The 23,613-nt window shown below is 41.5% G+C and overlaps 1 protein-coding gene across 1 annotated transcript in view; it reads right to left on the bottom strand.

The window, feature by feature from the left end:
• Nucleotides 1–23,613, bottom strand: part of SNTG2 (syntrophin gamma 2) — a 272,147-nt gene that overhangs the window by 35,937 nt on the left and 212,597 nt on the right. The window contains exons 13-14 of the mRNA XM_050951641.1: nucleotides 22,656–22,727; nucleotides 10,959–11,168 (exon numbers count right to left, since the gene is read on the bottom strand). Of these exons, the coding sequence (XP_050807598.1) occupies nucleotides 10,959–11,168; nucleotides 22,656–22,727 (282 nt within the window). The remainder of the gene's footprint in view (nucleotides 1–10,958; nucleotides 11,169–22,655; nucleotides 22,728–23,613) is intronic.

Here is a 23,613-nt window from a genome sequence, read left to right as displayed (position 1 = left end):
AAAGCAAGGGGCTGGATTTGAGGACCCTTTAAGGTCCCTTCCCATTCTATGAGATAGGTATATCTCCATATATTATTTTGCCATCCTATCCTACACTCAGCTGACAACCAGATAATTCACTTTGAACAAAGCAGAGGGAGGGGAAAAACATAAGAAAGGAGTACAGATAGAGAGAGTAGGGAGTGCTGGAATATCCATCCCGGAGGGTTAACAAACAGTAAGGAGGTCTGGAAACAGCATCAAATCTAGATACAAAGCCAAATTTGAACATTTTGAATATTGCATAGGAATGTGCTTAAGGGAAACTCATGAGGGTTCTGTGATGCTGCACTCTATATGATTTTATGAAAATATGCTAATATAGCTGTAATATGCTTCATGCAAAAGGTCTCTTGTAAAGTATCATTAAAATTTTATAAGCTACTGAGTGTCATCATCCTATTTGTATAAATGTACCACCCTTGTATCTGAAACTAGAAATATGAAATATGACTCTGAGGGCCTTTTGTAATTATGCAAAGTGGGGGCCACTAATTGTGGTTTGGAATCTTGATGATTCCCAACAATTAGAACAATTGACTGCAGATGGCTCTGTTTTACAGTACTTGCAAGTATTCCTGAAGCCTTACAGTGACATGTGATCATGTCATCTGACCTGGAATCCATCTTTAACCTGGTGTCTTTCCACTGAGAAGGAGGAGGTGGGAACCCAGAAGGACAAAGGATTCCCGCCTTATGCAAAAAATATGTGAATGGGTGGAACAGAACAAAGAGGGGAGCCATCATGAAAATTCCTCTACCACCTGAGCTGGAACAAGGGCTGTGCGGGGGGAAAGGATTGTGCCCAGACTAGGAAGGTGTCCAGTCTGTGAAAGAGACTTATTGAAACATTTTTCAGGGTGAGATTTTTATCTGTACTCAATTGTTTTACTGTATTAGGCTTAGAGTTGCATGTTTTATTTTATTTTGCTTGGTAATTAACTTTGTTCTATCTGTTACTACTTGGAACCACTTAAATCCTACTTTCTGTATTTAATAAAATCACTTTTTACTTATTAATTAACCCAGAGTATGTATTAATACTGAGAGGGGAGGGCAAACAGCTGTGCATATCTCTCTATCAGTGTTATAGAGGTCAACAATTTCTGAGTTTACCTTGTATAAGCTTTATACAGGGTAAAATGGATTTATTTGGATTTAGACCCCAATGGGAGTTGGGCATCTGGGTGTTAAAGACAAGAACACTTCTGTAAGCTGCTTTCAGTTAAATCTGCAGTTGTGGGGAAGTAATTCAGACCCTGGGTCTGTGTTGGAGCAGACGAGTGTGTCTGGCTCAACAAGACAGGGTGTTGAATTCTCGAGCTGCCAGGGCAGGAAAAGAGAGGCAGAAGCAGATTTGGCACATTGGTTGGCAGTTCCCAAGGGGGTTTCTGTGATCCAACCCATCACAGGTTCACTGAGTCCCTTGTAAAAATTCTGATTGGAGTTCACCCCATCCCTCTGTCTGGATAATGTTAATTCTTCTATATAAAGGATGACTGAGGCTCCTGAAAACAGTTCTGAAGAGCAAATTTTTTGTTTTTGGATTACAAGTGATAGGTATTTCAAAAAACTCCAAGTGAAAATGGCCCTATTGAGACATAGGTCTGAAAGGTCTAATACCCTACCTGTCCAAATTATCCTGCACTCTACTGTCGATACTTACAACACAAACATTTCAGCGAAGTGCAGTTAATTATGTTCTCTTTCTAAGGGCTGTTTCCTCCTCCCCTTGGTTATGGTTATAGGCAAGTCGTCATTTTTCTTTGAGTTCATTGGATCCCACAGTGCCTGGCTCCCTCCTCTCTGCTATCATATGCACCTGATAGCCTGAACATAACCTTCTCAGAGTATAATTTTGTGGCAGTCTTTTAAAAAGAGATTAGCAACACACCACTTGTATTCCTGCTATCCTTAGCATGGCTGCCATTGCCAGAAGATATTTTTAAGATGCACAGATTATCTTCTGCAGTTTCCAAGGGCATTTTACACATATCCCAATTTACATTAAGATTTCCTCCCCACCACTGTAATATTTCATATGAAATGAAAAGAGAAGCTTCCCAGTAACCTTTTTTCTCAGCATTATAAACACTTCACAGTCCTGCATTTAAAACAAGAAACTATCCTGGAGCTTAAGGGAATGAATTAGCTCAGCTGGACTAAGTAATTAATCAGAAATATGACCAAAAGAGTTCAGAGTTATATATTTACATGTCTTGGAATCCTTATCTTAAAAGTTAATGCACAATAAATCAGAAAGTAATTTTTCACAAACCGCCATTTTGACTTGCATGCCTTTATACAAAATATTTATGTGAGAATACAATTGCCAAAAATAAGTGAAATAATGATGTATTTATAAGATTCTGAAAGGTGCATTTCTCCGGATGAGTCCATGAAAAAGCTCAGTTTGAAAGAGGGCAATTAGAAGCATATGGCAAGTCGATGTTTAGGAGCACTATGGAGGAACCAAGGCTGACAAAAATTGGGAAGGAGCTTTCGGGGGCTTCAGTATCAGGGGTATAAAACTGTCAGAAAGTTGTAAAAAATGTTTATAAACTTGGAAAGGAAAGTATGTGTACAATCTAATGCTAAGATGTGTCCTGTAGTTGCCAACCTAAGATTTGCTGGCCATTGAAATATGCAGCCCTTCTTCATTTCCAGTGATACTAGTGTGTAATACTAAATTTCAGACACCATTTTTGCTGCTGTTGACTGCTTTGGAGGAGAGGACCATCTCAGCTGAGAGCTTGCTAACACCTAATTTTACAGGTGTTTATATAGTAAAAGAGGGAACTCTAGAGACTGAAAGGCTTGTATATTTCTCATTGCTCCTGAGGAAATGCTGCATTTCTCTGAACCAATTGCATGAAATACTAGCTTAGGGAAAGTTCGTATGTATATGCAGAGCAGGGTGGAACTTAGGGATGGGTCCACATTGAATCTTGGGCCTTGCAGTGAGGGGCCAATTGAACTGCTTTGCTGGAGATTTCAGACTGGCTTGAAGAATGAATGGGTGAAAGATCATCATTCTACTATGTTTGTCCAGCAGTTTGTTGAATTCAAAGGAGACACTGTTGCACATGAAGTCAATAATTGTCCCTTCACTTAGAGATCTCCAAAATTTTCCAGGACAACAGATTTTGACACTCAAAAATAAGCACAGCAGAAATGTATCATCAAAAAAATAGCTACAGAGCCATTTGATTCTTCCTTGTTATTCTCCACTTTAGTTATATACTGTCAGCTTTTCACACAGCTGATAAATAAGACAACTGTGTGGTAGGTCAGAAAGATCTACAATTTCTTGAAGAATTTATGTGGGAAGAATTTATATAGTGAGCATGTGTAGTCTCAACATCTCCCAGAATCCCAATGATTTTTCAAGCCTGCTCTCAAGACATTTTGTGGAACAAATCAATGAGCACAAATGCAAAAAATAAAATAAAATAAAATAAAATAAAATAAAATAAAAGCATTAGTTTCATTCTGTTCTTAGCACTAATGTTGGTACTATCCAGCTTTTTACTTTAAGTCATACCCATCTGTGAGGTCAACTATCGACTTGATGCTGAATCCTCAATATAAAACAAAGCACAAATCTTCCTAAAGACAATTTCCCATTGCTCTGATATAAGTCAGTCTTTTTTCCAAAAGCAGTGGACAAGTGATGCTATCAGTATAATATATTTTCCCACATCAACATCCCTCTTCCAGCTGTCTAGGACAAAATACAAATGCACAAGTTTTCTGGCTGATAATCTTATATATCTTTACACATACACTTACCTAAAATGACAGAAGAGATTGTTTGGAATGGAAATGGCAATCTACCATGTCTTCAGAATTACCACACAGAAATTGTGAGTACCAGTCAAAACTGAGCGAAGAGTTACTTACTAAAGCTATTAGTACAATGAAATATTTGGACACCTGCTAATATTATTGACTCAGTAATAGCTATCGCATATATTTATAAGATACTCTCTCTCTCTATATATATATATTAATACATACCATTTAAAATAAACTGTATTATAAGCAATAGGGTCCATGGTGGGTTAGGTGGCCCATAGATGCTAGAACTAGGGGTTCTGTGGGTGCTGCTGCACCCTCTGGCTTGAAGTGCCTATTGCTCCCCAAAGGACTACAAGCTGCACAAGAAGGCCTAAAACTGTATAAAGATGTTTGAGTCCCTATCCTTTTAATCTCAGATCTGCTTGAAGCTTCATGCAGAGGAAGCGTAAGCCATAAGGACTGAGATTCCAGTCCTGGCTGGACCGCCCTGAATATAAACATTGGACTAGAACCTATGAACTATTTCTTAAAGAACTCTTTGCATCTACAAAGCTTATCATCTCTGCTATGAATCTGAATCTCAAGATTGACTCATGTCTGTATGTATACTGATCTTTTAACCAATGCTCTCCCTCTTTTCTTTTTAAATAAATTTTAGTTAAGTTAATAAGAATTGGCTGTAAATATGTATTTGGGTACGATCGGGAGTATTCATTAACCTGGGAGGTAATGTGTCCAATCCTTTGGGATTAATACAACTTTTTTATATGATGAACAAAATTTTCAGTAATCTTCATCATACTTGAGGTATCTGGGTGGAGGTCTGAGGCTGGGTTACTTTAAGGAAACTGTGTTGTTGGCTTCTGGCTAACCAGTGAGGTATTATAGAAGCTGTTTTGTGCTGGCTTGGTAAATCTATTGGAATATCTACCAGCTTCAGGGATTGCCTGAGCCATTCTTTGCAGTTAATCCTAATTGAGTGACTTCAGTTGGTTCCCCTTGGGACTTCGGTCATAAGCCCCAACTGGGCTCAGCATATGACTCCAATTCTCTGAGGGAGACTGTTAGCGAAATGTCGGGTTCGCCTAGCTGAGAGCCAGTGACAGCCAGATAGGGATAAGGAAAGGTTGCTTTATTCTGCAGAAGAAAGAAGAGTTTTGTACTTCGGTACAAAAAAACTTTATACAAAAACTAAGAATTTTTTATACATACTTACACACAGGCTTCGGTCGTGTTAGCATTTGACTGATGGTTAGCAAACTCTTCATTTTTGCAATCTGCTCAGCAAAAACTGGCTTAGGACCAGCTTCAACTGCCTCAAGACCGATAAGGGAAGACAGTTTAAAAGTTCAGGCTACTGTGTCCGTGAGGTGTTTAATTTTTTTAATGGTTGCCAGCTATTATAAGGCTACTAGCTGTTAGGGGGTTGCTGCAGACTGTCACAGTCCCCCCTTCGGGCCTGATAATTTAAATTGTTAGGCCCGTTACGCAATTTGCGATCAAGCTGGAGGGAGGGATATTGTGTTTTTTTATGGACAGTAGAGCCCTTAGTAACAGCACTACATAAACATTTCTATGTGTTGCAACATTACCCAAAAAACACATAGAAAGAAAAGAAAGAAAATAACTAAACTGGTGCTATTGTCAGAAGCCTTCAGGGTATCTCAGTCTCCTGCCTCTCTTCAGAGCTGGGATACTCCCTTTTCAACCCTTTATCCAGTTGGAGGATGCACTGCAGGGCTGGAGGGGCTGGACTACCCGGGCCCAGTTCTGTCTTTTAACCTCTTTTGACCCAGTATGTTTGCATAGCCCATCACTATATATTCATATTGCATATACAATTGTCAAGTTGTGGCATGAGTCCCCTCCAGTTATATCACATTAAAAGTTATCCGTCACTAAACTGCTTGCCAGAGTGAACCCAAGAGGCAAAACAATGACGAAGTACAGATTTAAAAATCTAAAATAACTAGATTCAGAGATTCTTTGAGGAAAGCATCTTTTCCCAAGGAACCAGTTTGCCCATCTCAGAAGAGGAAACACCTCTGGATTTGTTGTTGTTTGCTTGCTTGTTTAAGCAATAGCTTTTATAGGACTGAATTCGTCTTTTGGACTTCAGGAGCCAGATCCTTAGCCCTTCGAAGTCCCCTTTTCCCAGCACCGTCTCATAGACTCATAGACTCCAGGACTGGAAGGGACCTCGAGAGGTCATCGAGTCCAGTCCCCTGCCCTCATGGCAGGACCAAATATTGTCTAGACCATCCCTAATAGACATTTATTTAACCTACTCTTAAATATCTCCAGAGATGGAGATTCCACAACTTCCCTAGGCAATCTATTCCAGTGTTTAACTACCCTGACAGTTAGGAACTTTTTCCTAATGTCCAACCTAAATCTCTCTTGCTGCAGTTTAAGTCCATTGCTTCTTGTTCTATCATTAGAGGCTAAGGTGAACAAGTTTTCTCCCTCCTCCTGATGACACCCTTTTAGATACCTGAAAACTGCTATCATGTCCCCTCTCAGTCTTCTCTTTTCCAAACTAAACAAACCCAATTCCTTCAGCCTTCCTTCATAGATCATGTTCTCAAGACCTTTAATCATTCTTGTTGCTCTTCTCTGGACCCTCTCCAGTTTCTCCACATCTTTCTTAAAATGCGGTGCCCAGAACTGGACACAATACTCCAACTGAGGCCTGACCAGCGCAGAGTAAAGCGGAAGAATGACTTCTCGTGTCTCGTTTACAACACACCTGTTAATGCATCCCAGAATCATGTTTGCTTTTTTTGCAACAGTATCACACTGTTGACTCATATTAAGCTTGTGGTCTACTATGACCCCTAGATCTCTTTCTGCCATACTCCTTCGTAGACAGTCTCTTCCCATTCTGTATATGTGAAACTGATTGTTCCTTCCTAAGTGGAGCACTCTGCATTTGTCTTTATTGAACTTCATCCTGTTTACCTCAGACCATTTCTCCAATTTGTCCAGATCATTTTGAATTTTGACCCTGTCCTCCAAAGCAGTTGCAATCCCTCCCAGTTTGGTATCGTCCGCAAACTTAATAAGCGTACTTTCTATGCCAACATCTAAATCGTTGATGAAGATATTGAACAGAACTGGTCCCAAAACAGACCCCTGCGGAACCCCACTTGTTATACCTTTCCAGCAGGATTGGGAGCCATTAACAACTACTCTCTGAGTACGGTTATCCAGCCAGTTATGCATCCACCTTATAGTAGCCCCATCTAAATTGTACTTTCCTAGTTTATCTATAAGAATATCATGCGAGACCATATCAAATGCCTTACTAAAGTCTAGGTATATCACATCCACCACTTCTCCCTTATCCACAAGGCTCATTATCCTATCAAAGAACGCTATCAGATTGGTTTGACACGATTTGTTCTTTACAAATCCACAGCATAGCGTATTTTCAATGTGCTGGAGGTATGAAATAGTGTGTTCTGTAATAATGGAGTCAGTGATGAGCTGCCAAAATATTGACAACAGGTTCCCTCTTCCTCACCTCACAAGGGGGTCATGCCCCCCCGGGGGTTGTGCCCCATCCAACCCCCCATGTTCCTTGACACCACCCCCCAGGACTCCTGCCCCATCCAACCACCCCTTCCCTGTCCCCTGCCACTCTATCCAACCCCTTCTCTCATTCTTGATGGCCCCCCGGGATCCCTGCCCCATCCAACCACCCCTTCTCCCTGTCCCTAACTTCCCCCCACCACTTCATCCAACCCCTGCTCCTTCCTGACTGCCCCCTGGGACCTTTGCCCCCATTCAATCCCCCTGATCCCTGTCCTCTGACTGCCCCACCCCCCCACAATCGACCGAACACCCTCTCCCTGCTCCCTGCCCCCTTACCACACTGCCTGGGGCCAGGACCGGGTCTGCTCCACTGGGACCGCAACTGGTGCCGTGGGGCCCAACTCCCCGGGCCGGGCCGGGCTGGAGCTGCTTGGCTGGGACCGGTGCTGCGGGCCCGAGCTGGGTGGGGTCGGAGTCGCTTGGCTGGGACCAGCCCGAGCCGGAGGTGCTTGGACGAGACCAGGCTGGGGCGCTTGGCTGCGACCAGGGGGAGCCGCTCAGGTGGAGCTGGACTGGGCCGCGTGCACTGTCCCCCCCCAGTCCGACTTACCTGCCCGCTGCTTGTTTCAGGCTTCCCGTGAACATCTGATTCACGGGAAGCAGGGGAGGTGAGGAGGAGGAGGAGGGCGGAGCATTCAGGGGAGAGGGGGAGGTGATCTGGGGCCGGGTGGACAGCTGCCTGAGCCTTTGTTAAATTTAAAAACTTTTTTAGAACCGGTTGTCCTGGAACAACCGGTTCTAAAAAGGCTTCTAAATTTAACAACCGGTTCCTGCGAACCGGCTGGAGCTTACCACTGAATGGAGTGTACTGTGCTCTGGTACCACCATTAGGAAACCAGCACATATTATATTAGCCATGGTAATTTGCACCAGGTGCTGAACCAGTTCCCCAGCATCTCTGGGAATTTGGAACGGGGAAGAAGGAAAGCCATCTCTGTCCCTCCTCCATCATATGCTACCAGAGCTGGTCCAGTGCATCTGCGGATACAGCTCTAGCTGATCAGCTTTAAATTTACTTATTGTACATAATGGTAATATCCTATTAACAAGATCTTTGAGTCCAGAGAGTATTTGAATTAAATGAATAGTATGAGACTTATTCTGCTTTCAGAACAGCAGTGTAACTCCCATTCAAGAGAAATGTATCTTTATATCTGAGAAAAGAATCAGGCTGAGATGGCTTTTGTCATCCACATAGTGGTGACAATCTGGGAGCTCCTAGTTTTGAGGTTTAAGATTCCTCATTTAACCCAGCAGGGTTTACTCATAACATTTTACACTGGCATATTTCATTTGATGTCAACAGAGTCACTCCCAAAGCACACACACATGTGCGTACTATGAGAGCAGAATCTAGCTAGTTGTTCTCTTTCTAAATTAAAAGATTTGGCATAAAAAGAGGATGAACGTAGTGCTTCTGAACAGAAGTTTCATAACCAGTTTTTTTCAAAGAATATCCACAGGACAATGTATTGATTTTCCATTTATTATAATGAGGGTAACGTGATTATAATATTCTTGTTGGAACATCTGTTCCCTGAGCTGTCACAACACATGCTAGTCAGAGAACATCCTCATAGATAAATCAATATTTACATGATTATTAGACCTGTTTCTGTATTGTGTATTCACTATAAGATTATTAAAAATATAAAATTTATATCCAAGTCCAAAACAACAATTCCAGCCCTCTTATCACTAATTCAAAAATTTGAATCAATATTTGGTTACAAACTAAATTGGAAAAAATTAGAACTGCTCCAAATCTACCAGTTGAAATGTAGAGGGGTTCTCTCTCCGTGGAATTTCCACAGGTAAACTAATGCAATTGTGTACCTAGGTATACCGTACTTGTGCTGCTCCAGCCCTGCTTGGACTAGCTGCTAGGAGCCCCCAGCTGGGGCGCACCCAGCAGCACAGGGAAGATCAGATCCAACTCCACAAGCCTCCTCCAGCTGCAGGAGGGCTCTGGGGCTGCTGAGGCTGGTCTGGTTTTCCTCCCCACCCAGAGCAGCTGTGCAGGGGAGGGACAGGACTTGCTGGAGCTAGGATCCCGCTTTTCTGGGGTACTCCTAGTAACAAGTGGATATTGGATTTCATGGGGAAGGGCTTATTTCATGGTCTATGATGTGTTTTTCACAGCCGTGAAATTGGTAGGTGTCATAAACAGATAGCTAAGGGTTAATGTCTCTTTCACCTGAAGCACCTGACCAGAGGACCAATCAGGAAACCGGATTTTTTCAACTCTGGGTGGAGGGAAGTTTGTGTCTGGGTCTTTGTTTTCTGTCTGCCTGCTTTCTCTGAGCTTTGGAGAAGTAGTTTCTGCTTTCTAATCTTCTGTTTCTAAGTGTAAGGACAAAGAGATCAGATAGTAAGTTATATGGTTTCTTTTCTTTAGTATTTGTATGAATATAAGTGCTGGAGTGCTTTGATTTGTATTCTTTTTGAATAAGGCTGTTTATTCAATATTCTTTTAAGCAATTGACCCTGTATTTTGTCACCTTAATACAGAGAGACCATTTGTATGTATTTTTCTTTCTTTTTATATAAAGCTTTCTTTTAAGACCTGTTGGAGTTTTTCTTTACTTCAGGGAAATTGAGTCTGTACTCACCAGGGAATTGGTGGGAGGAAGAAATCAGAGGGAGATCTGTGTGTGTTGGATTTGCTAGCCTGATTTTGCATTCCCTCTGGGTGAAGAGGAAAGTGCTTTTGTTTCCAGGACTGGGAACGGAGAGGGGGAGTCACTCTGTTTGGATTTACAGAGCTTGTGTCTGTGTATCTCTCTAGAAGCACCTGGAGGGGGGAAGGGAAAAAGGATTATTTCCCTTTGTTGTGAGACTCAAGGGATTTGGGTCTTGGGGTCCCCAGGGAAGGTTTTTCAGGGGGACCAGAGTGCCCCAAAACACTCTAATTTTTTGGGTGGTGGCAGCAAGTACCAGGTCCAAGCTGGTAACTAAGCTTGGAGGTTTTCATGCTAGTCCCAGATTTGGACCTTAGCGTCCAAAATATGGGCAATAATATTCCACTATGTCAGAGTTAGCAGCCAAAGAAAGACAGCAATTATATGAATATGAAGAAACTTGGACCATATTTCTATATAAAAAAGTTGAGATGGTTTAAAGAATGCCAGACCTCTATTCCATTTAACCTCTCCTCTCCCTTTCCCCCTCAACCTCCCCAGTCCTCTCCTTCCCTCCTCCGCCTATTCATGTATAATCTTCTATTTGATTACTGTTACCCCCACCCTAATATGTTATGGTATATCTGGTCTTGCTGCTTTGACAAGTTGCAAAATTGCATAGTTCCATAATTCTACTGGAGATCCAGTGAAGTATGCAGTATTTGAAAAGTACAAAAGTTGTAAGTCATTTGCATTTCTGTACTTTTCGTTGCCTATTTCTTTCTGAAAATCAACTTTAAAAAAAATCACAAAAACATTTAAAAATGTCTAAAATGTTCTATATGTTAAACTTATTTTAGCAATAAAATGGCTGCAGTAATTAAGTTATGTATTACTTACCCCTGTTCTTTGAACGTCCAAGAAAATTGCTCTTTGAAATGATTTTTCCCATGCCGCCAACTCACTGCCAAGCTCTACGTTAAAATAATGACTCTTGCCATGTCCAACCATGACACTGAAACAATATGGCCTCTGGTCTTCAAGCTCATAGTCCTGATGAATACCTAAATACAAGTTTGCTTGTAGCCAGCAATCATCAGCAAGCCAGAGCTGAAAGACATTTTAGTAAGTGATATTTCAACCAGCACTAAACAAATAATTAAGTCGGTATTGTCCTATGTCTTCAGCAAGTGACTTTGAATCTAAATGTCTGTTCTCAGTTCTGTTACTGACTCACTGTCAATTTAAAATGCTTTGTGCCTCAGTTTATCTATCTGTAAATCTGTTATGTTAATACTTACGTTTCTCAGTACAGTGTCATGAGAATCATAAAGGCTACTGCTCTCAAATCCTCTCATTCACAAGGTCAAAACAGATTAGGTCACCTCTATCTCTCTTTCTATCATCTAATCTAATCCAGGTATTTCTATAGTTTGCAACATACCAATGTAAGCAATGCAATCTGTTATTAAATACAATAAATAGTTATATTTTAAAAAGAATTAATATTTTCATGTGGAGGTAGGTGTGGGAGGGGAGGAGGTGGTTGGGGAGAGAGACATAAAACTTCCTGAAGGTGCAAGCAAGTATTCTGGAGAGGTACCATGGATATTGGAATGAGGATGTGAAGGTGGATCAAAAGCTTCAAATTAAGGCTCTGACAGAGAGTTGGTGACTGCCACTGGATTTCTGGAGAAGTTTCTCAAAGAGAGCTCCAGAATCCTATGTAGTGAATCTAAGCTTGGGGACTCCAAGCTGGAGAGAGACAGAGATACCTATGATCAGTGTGTTGGGAATAAAGATTTTTTTCAGATATTCATGGGCATCTACTTAGAAAGGAACAGTATTTATATTTCCTTTTACTTTATATGTGTGCATTTGAACTCATGCTTTCCTTATCAATGTGAATAAACAAACTTCTCATGTTAATATATTTTTGATATGTAAGCCGTGCCTGCTTGGTGTGGCACTTTGCCCCCCTCTAGTGGTGGCTGGACCAGCTAGAGATTGATAAGTCTGCTACAGCCATGGCGAAGAGAACATGGCCTTTCAGCTCAGACAATAAAGCTCATGCATTAAGATTCAGAGGTCCCAGGTTTGTTTGCTGCTGCTGGCAACCCAGCTGGAGTATCAACATGACACACGGTGGCCCATAAAGGGAACTGAAGGGGGAAACCTCCGAAGCCCAATGCACTTCCCTGGCAATGGACAGCACAGTATGTAAGGCATGCCTGCTTGGTGTGGCACTCTGTCCCCCTCTAGTATCAGAGGGGTAGCCATGTTAGTCTGGATCTGTAAAAGCAGTAAAGAATCCTGTGGCACCTTATAGACTAACAGATGTTTTGGAGCATGAGCTTTCGTGGGTGAATACCCACTTCGTCGGATGCATGTATTCACCCATGAAAGCTCATGCTCCAAAACGTCTATTAGTCTATAAGGTGCCACAGGATTCTTTGCTGCTTGTCCTCCTCTAGCGGTGGCTAGGCCAACTAGGAATTTATGAGCTTGCTAAGAGAGGGGCTATTTTATCCCAGGAAGCACAAGCTCCTGTATCAAGCACCAAAAGACTCAAGTTCAATTCCTGTTGCCAAGAATTTGAGCATAGCAGATAAAAAATGATTCTTTCAAATACATGGACCCACCCCGATTGACTAAATCAGACAATGAGGACTTCAGGTTGAAGCACCTGATTAAAATATTTTATTTATGAGCTTACTTTGCATGTTCTTAATACAATGTTTTGTTCAAATGTCTTTAAAGTAACATTCTTCCAAGCTAATAGTCAGATTTAAAAATAATTACCTGATATAAATCCATTGAAGTTAGTGGCATTTTAACAGGGATAAATTTAAGATAATTATATTCTTATTTTAGGTCACATAGTTAATCTATACACCAATTGATGCAATTTATCTGTTACAGAAATTTTGTAAACTTACAATTTTAAAAAGTTTTAAAAGTAAAACAAAATGAAAAAACAAAAAACAAAAAACCCCACAACCATCCAACAACAAACAGCTCTGTACAAATGAAAGTACTTTTTGGAACTTAAATGAACTCTGTCTTACTTAAACTATGCCTTGCAGACACTGCACCCTGATGTGAAAAATAGAAATGCCTAAAAATAAAAACAGACAAATCAAATGAGTTTCTTTTATTTTGCAATCTAAGTCCAATCATGTAGAACTCAGAGGTGATATACAACGGAATTTGCTTATAATGAACTCAGCTACATAGACACCTATGTTTACAGTGAAATGGAGAGGAATTCCTGAATTACTTAAATGCATTTCAGCTGACTTACACTCACTAAGTATTATATAACGTTTCTTTCCACTATAATTGGGTTTCACTCTGCTAAGCTTACAGGAATGCAGCAATTATCATGGGCTAATGCTAGAAATCACAATATGGTGTGGCAGAGGTCCTCCAGAGCAGCAAGTGCTGTTCTGAAACTGGATGGAGTGAAGAGATACTCTGCAATCAATCCAGGGAAGAACAGGATCTCCTTATAATGAAGATTTTAGTGAACTAAAATACTTTATTATAGGAAGTTTCCAAATACTTCAGTTGGTTATTGTTAGATAAATATACAGAGAAAAGCAAAACTAGGTTTGAAGGTTACTATTAATGCCCATCTTCATTTAAAAAAAATACATAAGGACTTTCAATAAATAAATCCCCAAATGGCATTTTTAAAAATTTTCTTTAACACTTTCAGAATATATTAATTCTCTTGATTTCTCAACTATTTCTTAATTTCTGTTTGATGACATGGAAGATGGGAAGAGTAGACAGGTGTCTGCAGTCAGGATCACATTTTTCTTGGTTGAAATATTTTTTTTTATTCCCATTGCATCTCCCTCCAAGATTGCAGGTTAAGGTGAGGAAGAATACCCAAGTTCCAGCAAGTTTTGGGCAGGGGGCTGTCCCAAAATGGAAATAAACACATCCCATTTCACATCTCTCCTATTTTACAGAAAATCTATTTTATAAATGTTTTAGAGTTTTTTTTTTAATCAGGACTATTACTACTTGCATTCCCTCACACATAATGGTAGCTTTATTAGTTATGAGTAACTGTACAGAATTCAAAGGGAGAGACACATTAAAACAAGAAGGCAAGATTTGGGTTTAAAGGACACTAGTGAAAATCAGGATACCTCTCTACATGAGTTAGTGGAATTGCAATATACGGGTGGGGAAAAAAAACGAACTTGGCTCAGACTTCAACACACACACCCACACCCATAACCACACACCCCATAATTGGGATCAGACTTCAAAATATCCTAAAATAGCATCAGTATACATAAAAATGTAAGCTTTAAATTCTGGAATCTCAGGACCTTCCAGTTATAGAAGCAAATGCTGTGTGTCTCATAGGACACCGGGAGTTGCCCCTTTTCAATATTAAAGAGCACTGTACTCCATCCTCTATGTACTTTTCTTATGGTCCCAAAAGAATAGACAGCTGTCCCTAACAGGGCAGATGGGAATTTCCCTTGCATTGCAGAATCACTAGCTAGCATAAGACTGGCATAAGTTAGCTCTGTGCTGCCTGCTGCTGCCAACCCCTGGAATAGTGGACATTCTGGAGGCTATGTCAGAGGCATGACCAGAGCTCCAGTGATTCTGTGAGCAGAACATCCCATAGGGCCATTCTAGCTATTGAAACAGAGTTCTGAGGCTGTTGAAACTGACCTCCAGCTGCTCCTCAGGATTGGAAATTTGGGGGAGAGGGAGAAAAGAAGAGAAGAGATAAGCCCCTGTCTTCTCCTTCTGTGCCTGACGGTTTGGCTCCCTGTTTGTAGCTCTGCAGAGTCATGAGATATTGGGTGTTAAACTTCTAACTGCTGCAGGACTGAATATTGTCTGTCCTGGGCCTTTGGCTAGCGTAAGTTTTATTTTTTTCGGGGGGGGGGGAATTGTACAGTTTGGGGATAGGAGGAAACATTTGGTCTAGAAAAGAGAAGGCTGAGATGGGAGCTGATAGTCTTCAAATATGTTAAGTGTTGTTATAATGAAGATGGTGATCAATTGTTCTTCACATCCATTGAGGACAGGATGAGATGTAATCAGCTTAGCATGCAGCAAGGGAGATTTAGGTTGGATATTAGCAAAAACTTTCTAACTAGGAGGATATTTAAGCACTAGCATAGTTTATCTACGAGATTGTGGAATCCCATCATTGGAGGTTTTTAACATATTAGAAAAACGCCTATTAAAGATGGTCTAGGTTTACTAAATCCTGCCTCCAGTGTAGGAGGATGAAATGAATGACTTCTGGAGGTCCCTTCCAGCCCTACTTTTTTATAATTCTACGATTTTCAGGGTGAGTTGAATTTTAATCAATGTCTATTTGATGCTGATGCTCAGTGGTATGATTTTTTTAGTAATAGGAAAAGTGCAGGAAAGATAAATATGTGGGTTAAATTAAATAAATCACATTATTTCATTTAAATGTCTGGTTATCACTACTACATAAGTGATATAACTGTGTGCATGTAAATGTATGTAATGAATGACACCACACCTGTATACACTAAAATATACACTGAAGCATCCATACCCTGTAGAAAAATAATCTCCAAAGGCACATTTAGCTTCTGGGTTTAGATAGGACATTTAAAGTTAAACAAGCATCCAACATATCTAGTCTTGAGAAGGGTCTTTAAAAACTATTTACTAACTTACTTTCTATTTGCAAAAACAGCACAACTGTGCTTCTGAAATCTTTAAAAAAAATCTTTCTTAACATAGTAGGTTCTCTAATGCAGTCTGGGTCTTAGAGGCTGTAATGGAGAAACTTTAATCTCTTCCAGAAATTAAGGTTTTTTCCATTTTAATTGATTTGCTCTAAATTTCTATAATTATCATTTATACTGAAGTGTCAACAGAAAGGAGGTTAAAGTGAGCTTTTATGTTTTAGCTAATGTATTCACCAAGACTGACAATTAAGCATTCATTTATTAAAATGTCAAGAACATTAACGGTCAAGTCTAAGGTAATTTATTTCCCACTTTTTTTTTTCTTAATGAAAAAGCAACCATAGAATTTGTTGTAAGGATGGATCGTCCTTGAAATTAACCTTGCCAGAACAGTAAAGGAAGGACTGAGCATCAAATCAGCAATGGTAATATTCTGATGAGAAAGAAAACACCTCTTTTTAAAAGACACCAGGAGTATCTACATAAGAATATAAGAACGGCCATACTGGGTCAGACCAAAGGTCCACCCAGCCCAGTATCCTGTCTAACGACAGTGGCCAATGCCAGGTGCCTCCGAGGGAGTGAACCTAACAGGTAACGATCAAGTGATCTCTCTCTGGCCGTCCATCAGCACCCTCTGATGAATAGAGGCTAGGGACACCATTCCCTGCTGCCCATAAATTTCATTTGGTGGCCCCTAGTTCTTATATTAGGGAAACAAGAAAATAACTTTTCCTTATTCACTATCTCCACACCACTCATGATTTTATGTAACTCTATCATATCCCCCCTCAGTCTCCTCTTTTCCAGGCTGAAAAGTCCTAGCCTATTTAATCTCTCCTCATATGGGACCCGTTCCAAAACCCTAATCATTTTAGTTGTCCTTTTCTGAACTTTTTTTAATGCCAGCATATCTTTTTTGAGATGAAGAGATCACATCTGTATGCAGTATACCAGAAACATCCAATCATTTTAGCATGAACATGTTTCAGAAGAGGACAAGGAGACAGAATCAATATTTTGGGGCAGATTCTCTGCCCTATTTTCCTACCTTTGTGCTGTTTAGATGGTGCAAAGGCAGCAAAAGCCAGCCACTCTTGAAATGGGGTTGCATTAAGGCAATACAGGGCTCTAGACATACCCCCACATGGCTGTGCTTTTGAAGGCCCCACACAACCCCACTCCCGAATTGTTGCCTTGCTCAGTACTTGGAGTGATAGTGACATGAAACCCCTCCTCCCTTTCCACTGAGGCTAGGGCAGCAGCATGGGGTTCTCCCTCCTACCAAGAGTGGCAGCAGCTCTTCTCTTTCCATGTTCAACAGACAAGATTAGAGTGTATTTTCTTGGGCAGGTGGGCTTGGACTCCAGCACTCCTTGCCTTTGGCGATACACAGAGTACTCAGTTGGGGTGGCATCAGCAGAGCACTTCAGAGTAGTGGGGCTTGGAGTTGACACCCCACTGTGATGCCTGTGAACATTCTAGCCAGAATATAGGTAATGGCCCCTGCTATGATTCATCGAACCATGCAAGGGCATGTGACCAGCTCATGTGCACATGATGGAATCCAGTGTCCTGTACTTTTCCACTAACTGTGCTGGGGACTTTATTTGGAAAAATGAAGTTCCCTCCGCCTGGCAGAAACTATAAAACGGGGAAGCAACATCATCACTTGACCTCACTCTGCCCCTCCGCACCCCCCCCCCCAATAACTGAACAGCTGAAAACAGCTCAGGAACAAAGACTAGACTGAGGAGATGGTTCCAGGTTGATGGGATTTCGAGTCTGTGTATGGAAGATTGGTGGATTGTTTGTACCATCAGAGTGAGGCAGATTGTGATTTTGTTTTATTTCTTAGGTAACCAACTTTGATCTGTATGCTATTACTTACAATTACTTAAAATCTATCTTTCTGTAGTTAATAAATCTGTTTTATATTTTTTACTTAAACAGTGGTTTTTTTGATATGCAAAGGGAAATCTGCTCAAGAACCAGGGCTGGTGGATTGTCTTCACCACACTGAGGGAGGGGCAGATTGGTAAATACACTTACACTGGTCAGGCTTTTGACCAGGGCAAGATGGTACAGTTCTGGGGTCCTAGGTTGGGGAGCTGGGGGGAAGTGGCTGAATCCACTCTATTGTTGGTTCATAGTGCAAGACCTGGAGAGGACTGCAGCTTAATCCAGCCTGACAGTGTGATTGGTATGTCAGAGAGCCCAGCTCCAGGTTGCACCCCAGGAATGCCTGTCACAGGCAGTCCCCAGTGGACACAGAACCAGTGAAGCTTGCTGCTATATCTCCCTGACCACAGCCTCTAGTGCAGAAAACACATCAGTGATGGAGTGGAGCATCACGGACAGGGAGTGTAAGTGGGAGGAACGCTATCACACAGGCCATTGGAGATAAAGCCTGCTGGTACAAATTAGATCAGTCTCCATGATGCTCTAAACTGGCCTGGGATAGATAAAATGGTTGTTGGATCTCAGATTATCTGAATTTTCCCCTCTCCTAGGCTTCCTTCAGTGACTGTATAGGGAGGAGGAGACATCGTTTGCTAGGCACTGCACTACACTAGGCAGAGTTAGTTGAGCTCCTAATCTGATTCCCCCTGTGCATGGGGATTTGCCCCCAGCAGGTAAACAGACAAAGAAGCAACAGCATATGGTGGATTGGGGAAATGCTGAGCAGCTGCTCAGAACATATACAGCTCACATAAGAGCTGCTCCAGGGGCTACAGGGGAAGTGATGTCTCTGTCTACCTCCCTATATTGACTGATTCAGAGACTTCTATTTAAAAACCACAAGATATGGCTCAGAGAACATGTATTCAACATATAATCAGATATAAATTCTCTTATTGACACAGTCAACTTGGAAGGCCACATACTGGACACCAGCAAAGAATCCTGTGGCACCTTATAGACTAACAGATGTTTTGAAGCATGAGCTTTCGTGGGTGAATACCCACTTCGTCAGATGCATGTAGTGGAAATTTCCAGGGGCAGGTATATATATGCAGGCAAGCTAGAGATAATGAGGTAGTTCAATCAGGGAGGATGAGGCCCTGTTCTAGCAGTTGAGGTGTGAAAACTAAGGGAGGAGAAACTGGTTTTGTAATTGGCAAGCCATTCACAGTCTTTGTTTAATCCTGAGCTGAGGGTGTCAAATTTGCAGATGAACTCAAGCTCAGCAGTTTCTCTTTGAAGTCCGGTCCTGAAGTGTTTTTGTTGCAGGATGGCCACCTTAAGGTCTGCTATAGTGTGGCCAGGGAGGCTGAAGTGTTCTTCTACAGGTTTTTGTATATTGCCATTCCTAATATCTGATTTGTGTCTGTTTATCCTTTTCTGTAGCAACTGTCCAGTTTGGCCGATGTACATAGCAGAGGGGCATTGCTGGCATATGATGGTGTATACTACATTGGTGGACGTGCAGGTGAATGAACCGGTGATGGTGTGGCTGATCTGGTTAGGTCCTGTGATGGTGTCACTGGTGTAGATAGAAAAACCCTGGCCGGGGCTCTAAGGGTATGTTGATTTGTTCCGGTTATTCTATCTACTACCCAAGATCCACAAACCCGGAAATCCTGGACGCCCCATCATCTCGGGCATTGGCACTCTCACTGAAGGACTGTCTGGATATGTGGACTCTCCACTCAGACCCTATGCCACCAACACTCCCAGTTATCTCCGTGACACCACCGATTTCCTGAGGAAACTACAATGCATTGGTGACCTTCCAGAAAACACCATCCTAGCCACCATGGATGTAGAGGCTCTCTACACAAACATCCCACACACGGAAGGAATACAAGCTGTCAGGAACAGTATCCCTGATGATGCCACAGCACAACTGGCTGCTGAACTCTGTGCCTTTATCCTCACACACAACTATTTCAAATTTGATGACGATATATATCTCCAGATCAGTGGCACCGCTTTGGGTACCCGCATGGCCCCACAATATGCCAATATTTTTATGGCTGACCTGGAACAACGCTTCCTCAGCTCTCGTCCACTCACGCCCCTTCTCTACCTACGCTACATTGATGACATCTTCATCATCTGGACCCATGGGAAGGAGACTCTGGAAAAATTCCACCATGATTTCAACAGCTTCCACCCCACCATCAACCTCAGCCTGGACCAATCTACACGGGAGGTCCACTTTCTTGACACCACGGTGCAAATAAGTGATGGTCACATTAACACCACCCTATATCGAAAACCCACCGACCGCTATGCCTACCTTCATGCCTCCAGCTTCCATCCCGGGCACATCACACGATCCATTGTCTACAGCCAAGCACTGAGGCACAATCGCATCTGCTCTGACCCCTCAGACAGAGACCAACACCTACAAAACCTCCACCAAGCATTCTCAAAACTACAATACCCGCACGAGGAAATAAGGAAACAGATCAACAGAGCCAGACGTGTACCCAGAAGCCTCCTACTGCAAGACAAACCCAAGAGAGAAACCAACAGGACTCCACTGGCCATCACATACAGCCCCCAGCTAAAACCCCTCCAACGCATCATCAAGGATCTACAACCCATCCTGGACAATGATCCCACACTTTCACAGGCCTTGGGTGGCAGGCCAATCCTTGCCCACAGACAACCTGCCAACCTGAAACATATTCTCACCAGTAACTGCACACCACACCATAATAACTCTAGCTCAGGAACCAATCCATGCAACAAACCTCGATGCCAACTCTGCCCACATATCTACACCAGCAACACCATCACAGGACCTAACCAGATCAGCCACACCATCACTGGTTCATTCACCTGCACATCCACCAATGTAATATACGCCATCATATGCCAGCAATGCCCCTCTGCTATGTACATCGGCCAAACTGGACAGTCTCTACGGAAAAGGATAAATGGACACAAATCAGACATTAGGAATGGCAATATACAAAAACCTGTAGGAGAGCACTTCAACCTCCCTGGCCACACTATAGCAGACCTTAAGGTGGCCATCCTGCAGCAAAAAAACTTCAGGACCAGACTTCAAAGAGAAACTGCTGAGCTTCAGTTCATCTGCAAATTTGACACCATCAGCTCAGGATTGAACAAAGACTGTGAATGGCTTGCCAATTACAGAACCAGTTTCTCCTCTCTTGGTTTTCACACCTCAACTGCTAGAACAGGGCCTCATCCTCCCTGATTGAACTGACCTCGTTATCTCTAGCTTGCTTGCTAGCTCACATATATATACCTGCCCCTGGATATTTCCATTACATGCATCTGAGGAAGTGGGTATTCACCCACGAAAGCTCATGCTCCAAAACGTCTGTTAGTCTATAAGGTGCCACAGGATTCTTTGCTGCTTTTACAGATCCAGACTAACACGGCTACTCTCTGATACCTGAAACATATTCTCACCAGTAACTGCATACCGCACCATAGGAACTCTAGCTCAGGAACCAATCCATGCAACAAACCTCGATGCCAACTCTGCCCACATATCTTCACCAGCGACACCATCACAGGACCTAACCAGATCAGCCACACCATCACCGGTTCATTCACCTGCATGTCCACCAATGTAATATACACCATCATATGCCAGCAATGCCCCTCTGCTATGTACATCGGCCAAACTGGACAGTTGCTACGGAAAAGGATAAACGGACACAAATCAGATATTAGGAATGGCAATATACAAAAACCTGTAGAAGAACACTTCAACCTCCCTGGCCACACTATAGCAGACCTTAAGGTGGCCATCCTGCAACAAAAAAACTTCAGGACCAGACTTCAAAGAGCTGAGCTTGAGTTCATCTGCAAATTTGACACCATCAGCTCAGGATTAAACAAAGACTGTGAATGGCTTGCCAATTACAAAACCAGTTTCTCCTCCCTTAGTTTTCACACCTCAACTGCTAGAACAGGGCCTCATCCTCCCTGATTGAACTACCTCATTATCTCTAGCTTGCCTGCATATATATACCTGCCCCTGGAAATTTCCATTACATGCATCTGACGAAGTGGGTATTCACCCACGAAAACTCATGCTTCAAAACGTCTGTTAGTCTATAAGGTGCCACAGGATTCTTTGCTGCTTTTACAGATCCAGACTAACACGGCTACCTCTCTGATACTGGACACCAGTGATCTCTCTTTGGACCGTAAAGGATAACATCTGTCTGCCTACCCAGCCATTCCTAATGCATCCAACCCCTCGTTTAAAAAAAGTTTTTAAAGGTGGAAAACATTTAAGAGTTAATTATTGTTTTATAAAAACGCAACAACCCACAGATACTTTGCCTGGTACAAAACTAAATAATATTAAAAAAGAGAAGTTACGTAACAGAGGAATGAACAGCATTTCTCCTTGTAAATATAGGACTACATTCTGAATTATAATGACTGTTTATTACTTGTAATCTAATGTATCACTAATTTGTAGCAATGAACTGAATTTTAAATTCATTGCTAAACAAATAACACCCAAAATACAGTCAGATTAGATTATACATAAAACATTCTAAACCACATGTTAATATCATTGTTTTAATTAGAGGTACATATTTCTTTTTAAAAAATGGCCCATAAAATGGTTCCTCCTACTAAAATATTATAAGATACAGGTTTCATTATGGATAGTGGTTTTATTCATTGTTTATATGGCAGGAACTCATATTAATATTTCTTCGGACTGAAAATATTTTAGAAATGTACTCACTACAGATGTGATCCAAATTCTAAATTATTTAATATTTATGCAGGAAATAGTTACAGATTAAGAACTAGTTTTATAGCAATAGATAAATCAAAATTGAGCTGAGTCTATTATTTATATTGTTAAATGTTAGGAAATTGTAAGCTACCTTGGTTAAATGATATAGTCTGTAATTCTCAGAAGACCTACCTTGTGAACTTTAAATAGAACCTCACAGAGGTGATAGATTTTTTCAGCTCGTACCCAGTCTAGTGTGCTTACCTGTAACACCAAAAACAAAAAACAATAACACCACACCATTAAAATGACATGTTTTTCTTTTATGGCAAGGATTTAAAACATTTAAAGAGATTTCATTAATGATTGTTATGCTGGATGGTTTAATCAAATGCCAACAAGTTTCAATTAGTGTATTAACCTAACATCCAATATTAAGGAAATCGCTCCTAACAACATCCTATTTTCATTAGTGCAGTATCCACAGTATTCTTACAATTAAAATGTGTTAATTGTAATGATTTGTTGTATTCTTACTTTAGCATGAAGGAAACCCATTAACAACCTCTGTTGTAAGGTAAATGGTTTATTTTATAGCATGCTTAGCCAAATAACTCTCAGGCCCTGATTCATCAAGGTACAGGTCTACTGCGAGTAAATCTGACTGACATCAATGGAATCAATTAAGTTCTTACAAACAGGCGGGTACTTAAGTAACTTACTCAATCAGGGTCTTAATTTTCATGTTAGTGTCATAACTTTCCTATTCAGATCTGAACCTTAGAGTTCAGAACATGAGAAGTTAGCATGAAACCTCTAAACTTAATTACCAGCTTGGATCTGATATCGCTGCCACCAGCCAGAAAATTCCAGTGTCTGGCTCACTCTGGTCTCCCCAAAACCTTCCCTGGGGGACCCCAAGACTGAGATGCCCTGAGTCTCACCACAAAGGGAAATAACGCACTTCCCTTCCCCCTCTTTACCTCCTCCCAGATTTCCCCGCCCTGGGTACTCTAGGATATTCCCTGCTTCAAGTCCTTGAAACACAAGTACTGAGAGATCAAATCTCTCGCTCCCCTCACCCAGAGAGTATGCAAAGTCAGGCTTAATAAATCTAACACAAAGAGATTTTCCCCCTCCCTTCGTTCCT

This window comes from Gopherus flavomarginatus, chromosome 4, assembly GCF_025201925.1.
Source record: "Gopherus flavomarginatus isolate rGopFla2 chromosome 4, rGopFla2.mat.asm, whole genome shotgun sequence".
Taxonomy (NCBI): Eukaryota; Metazoa; Chordata; order Testudines; family Testudinidae; genus Gopherus; species Gopherus flavomarginatus.
This window is presented reverse-complemented; position numbering and strand designations above follow the sequence as displayed.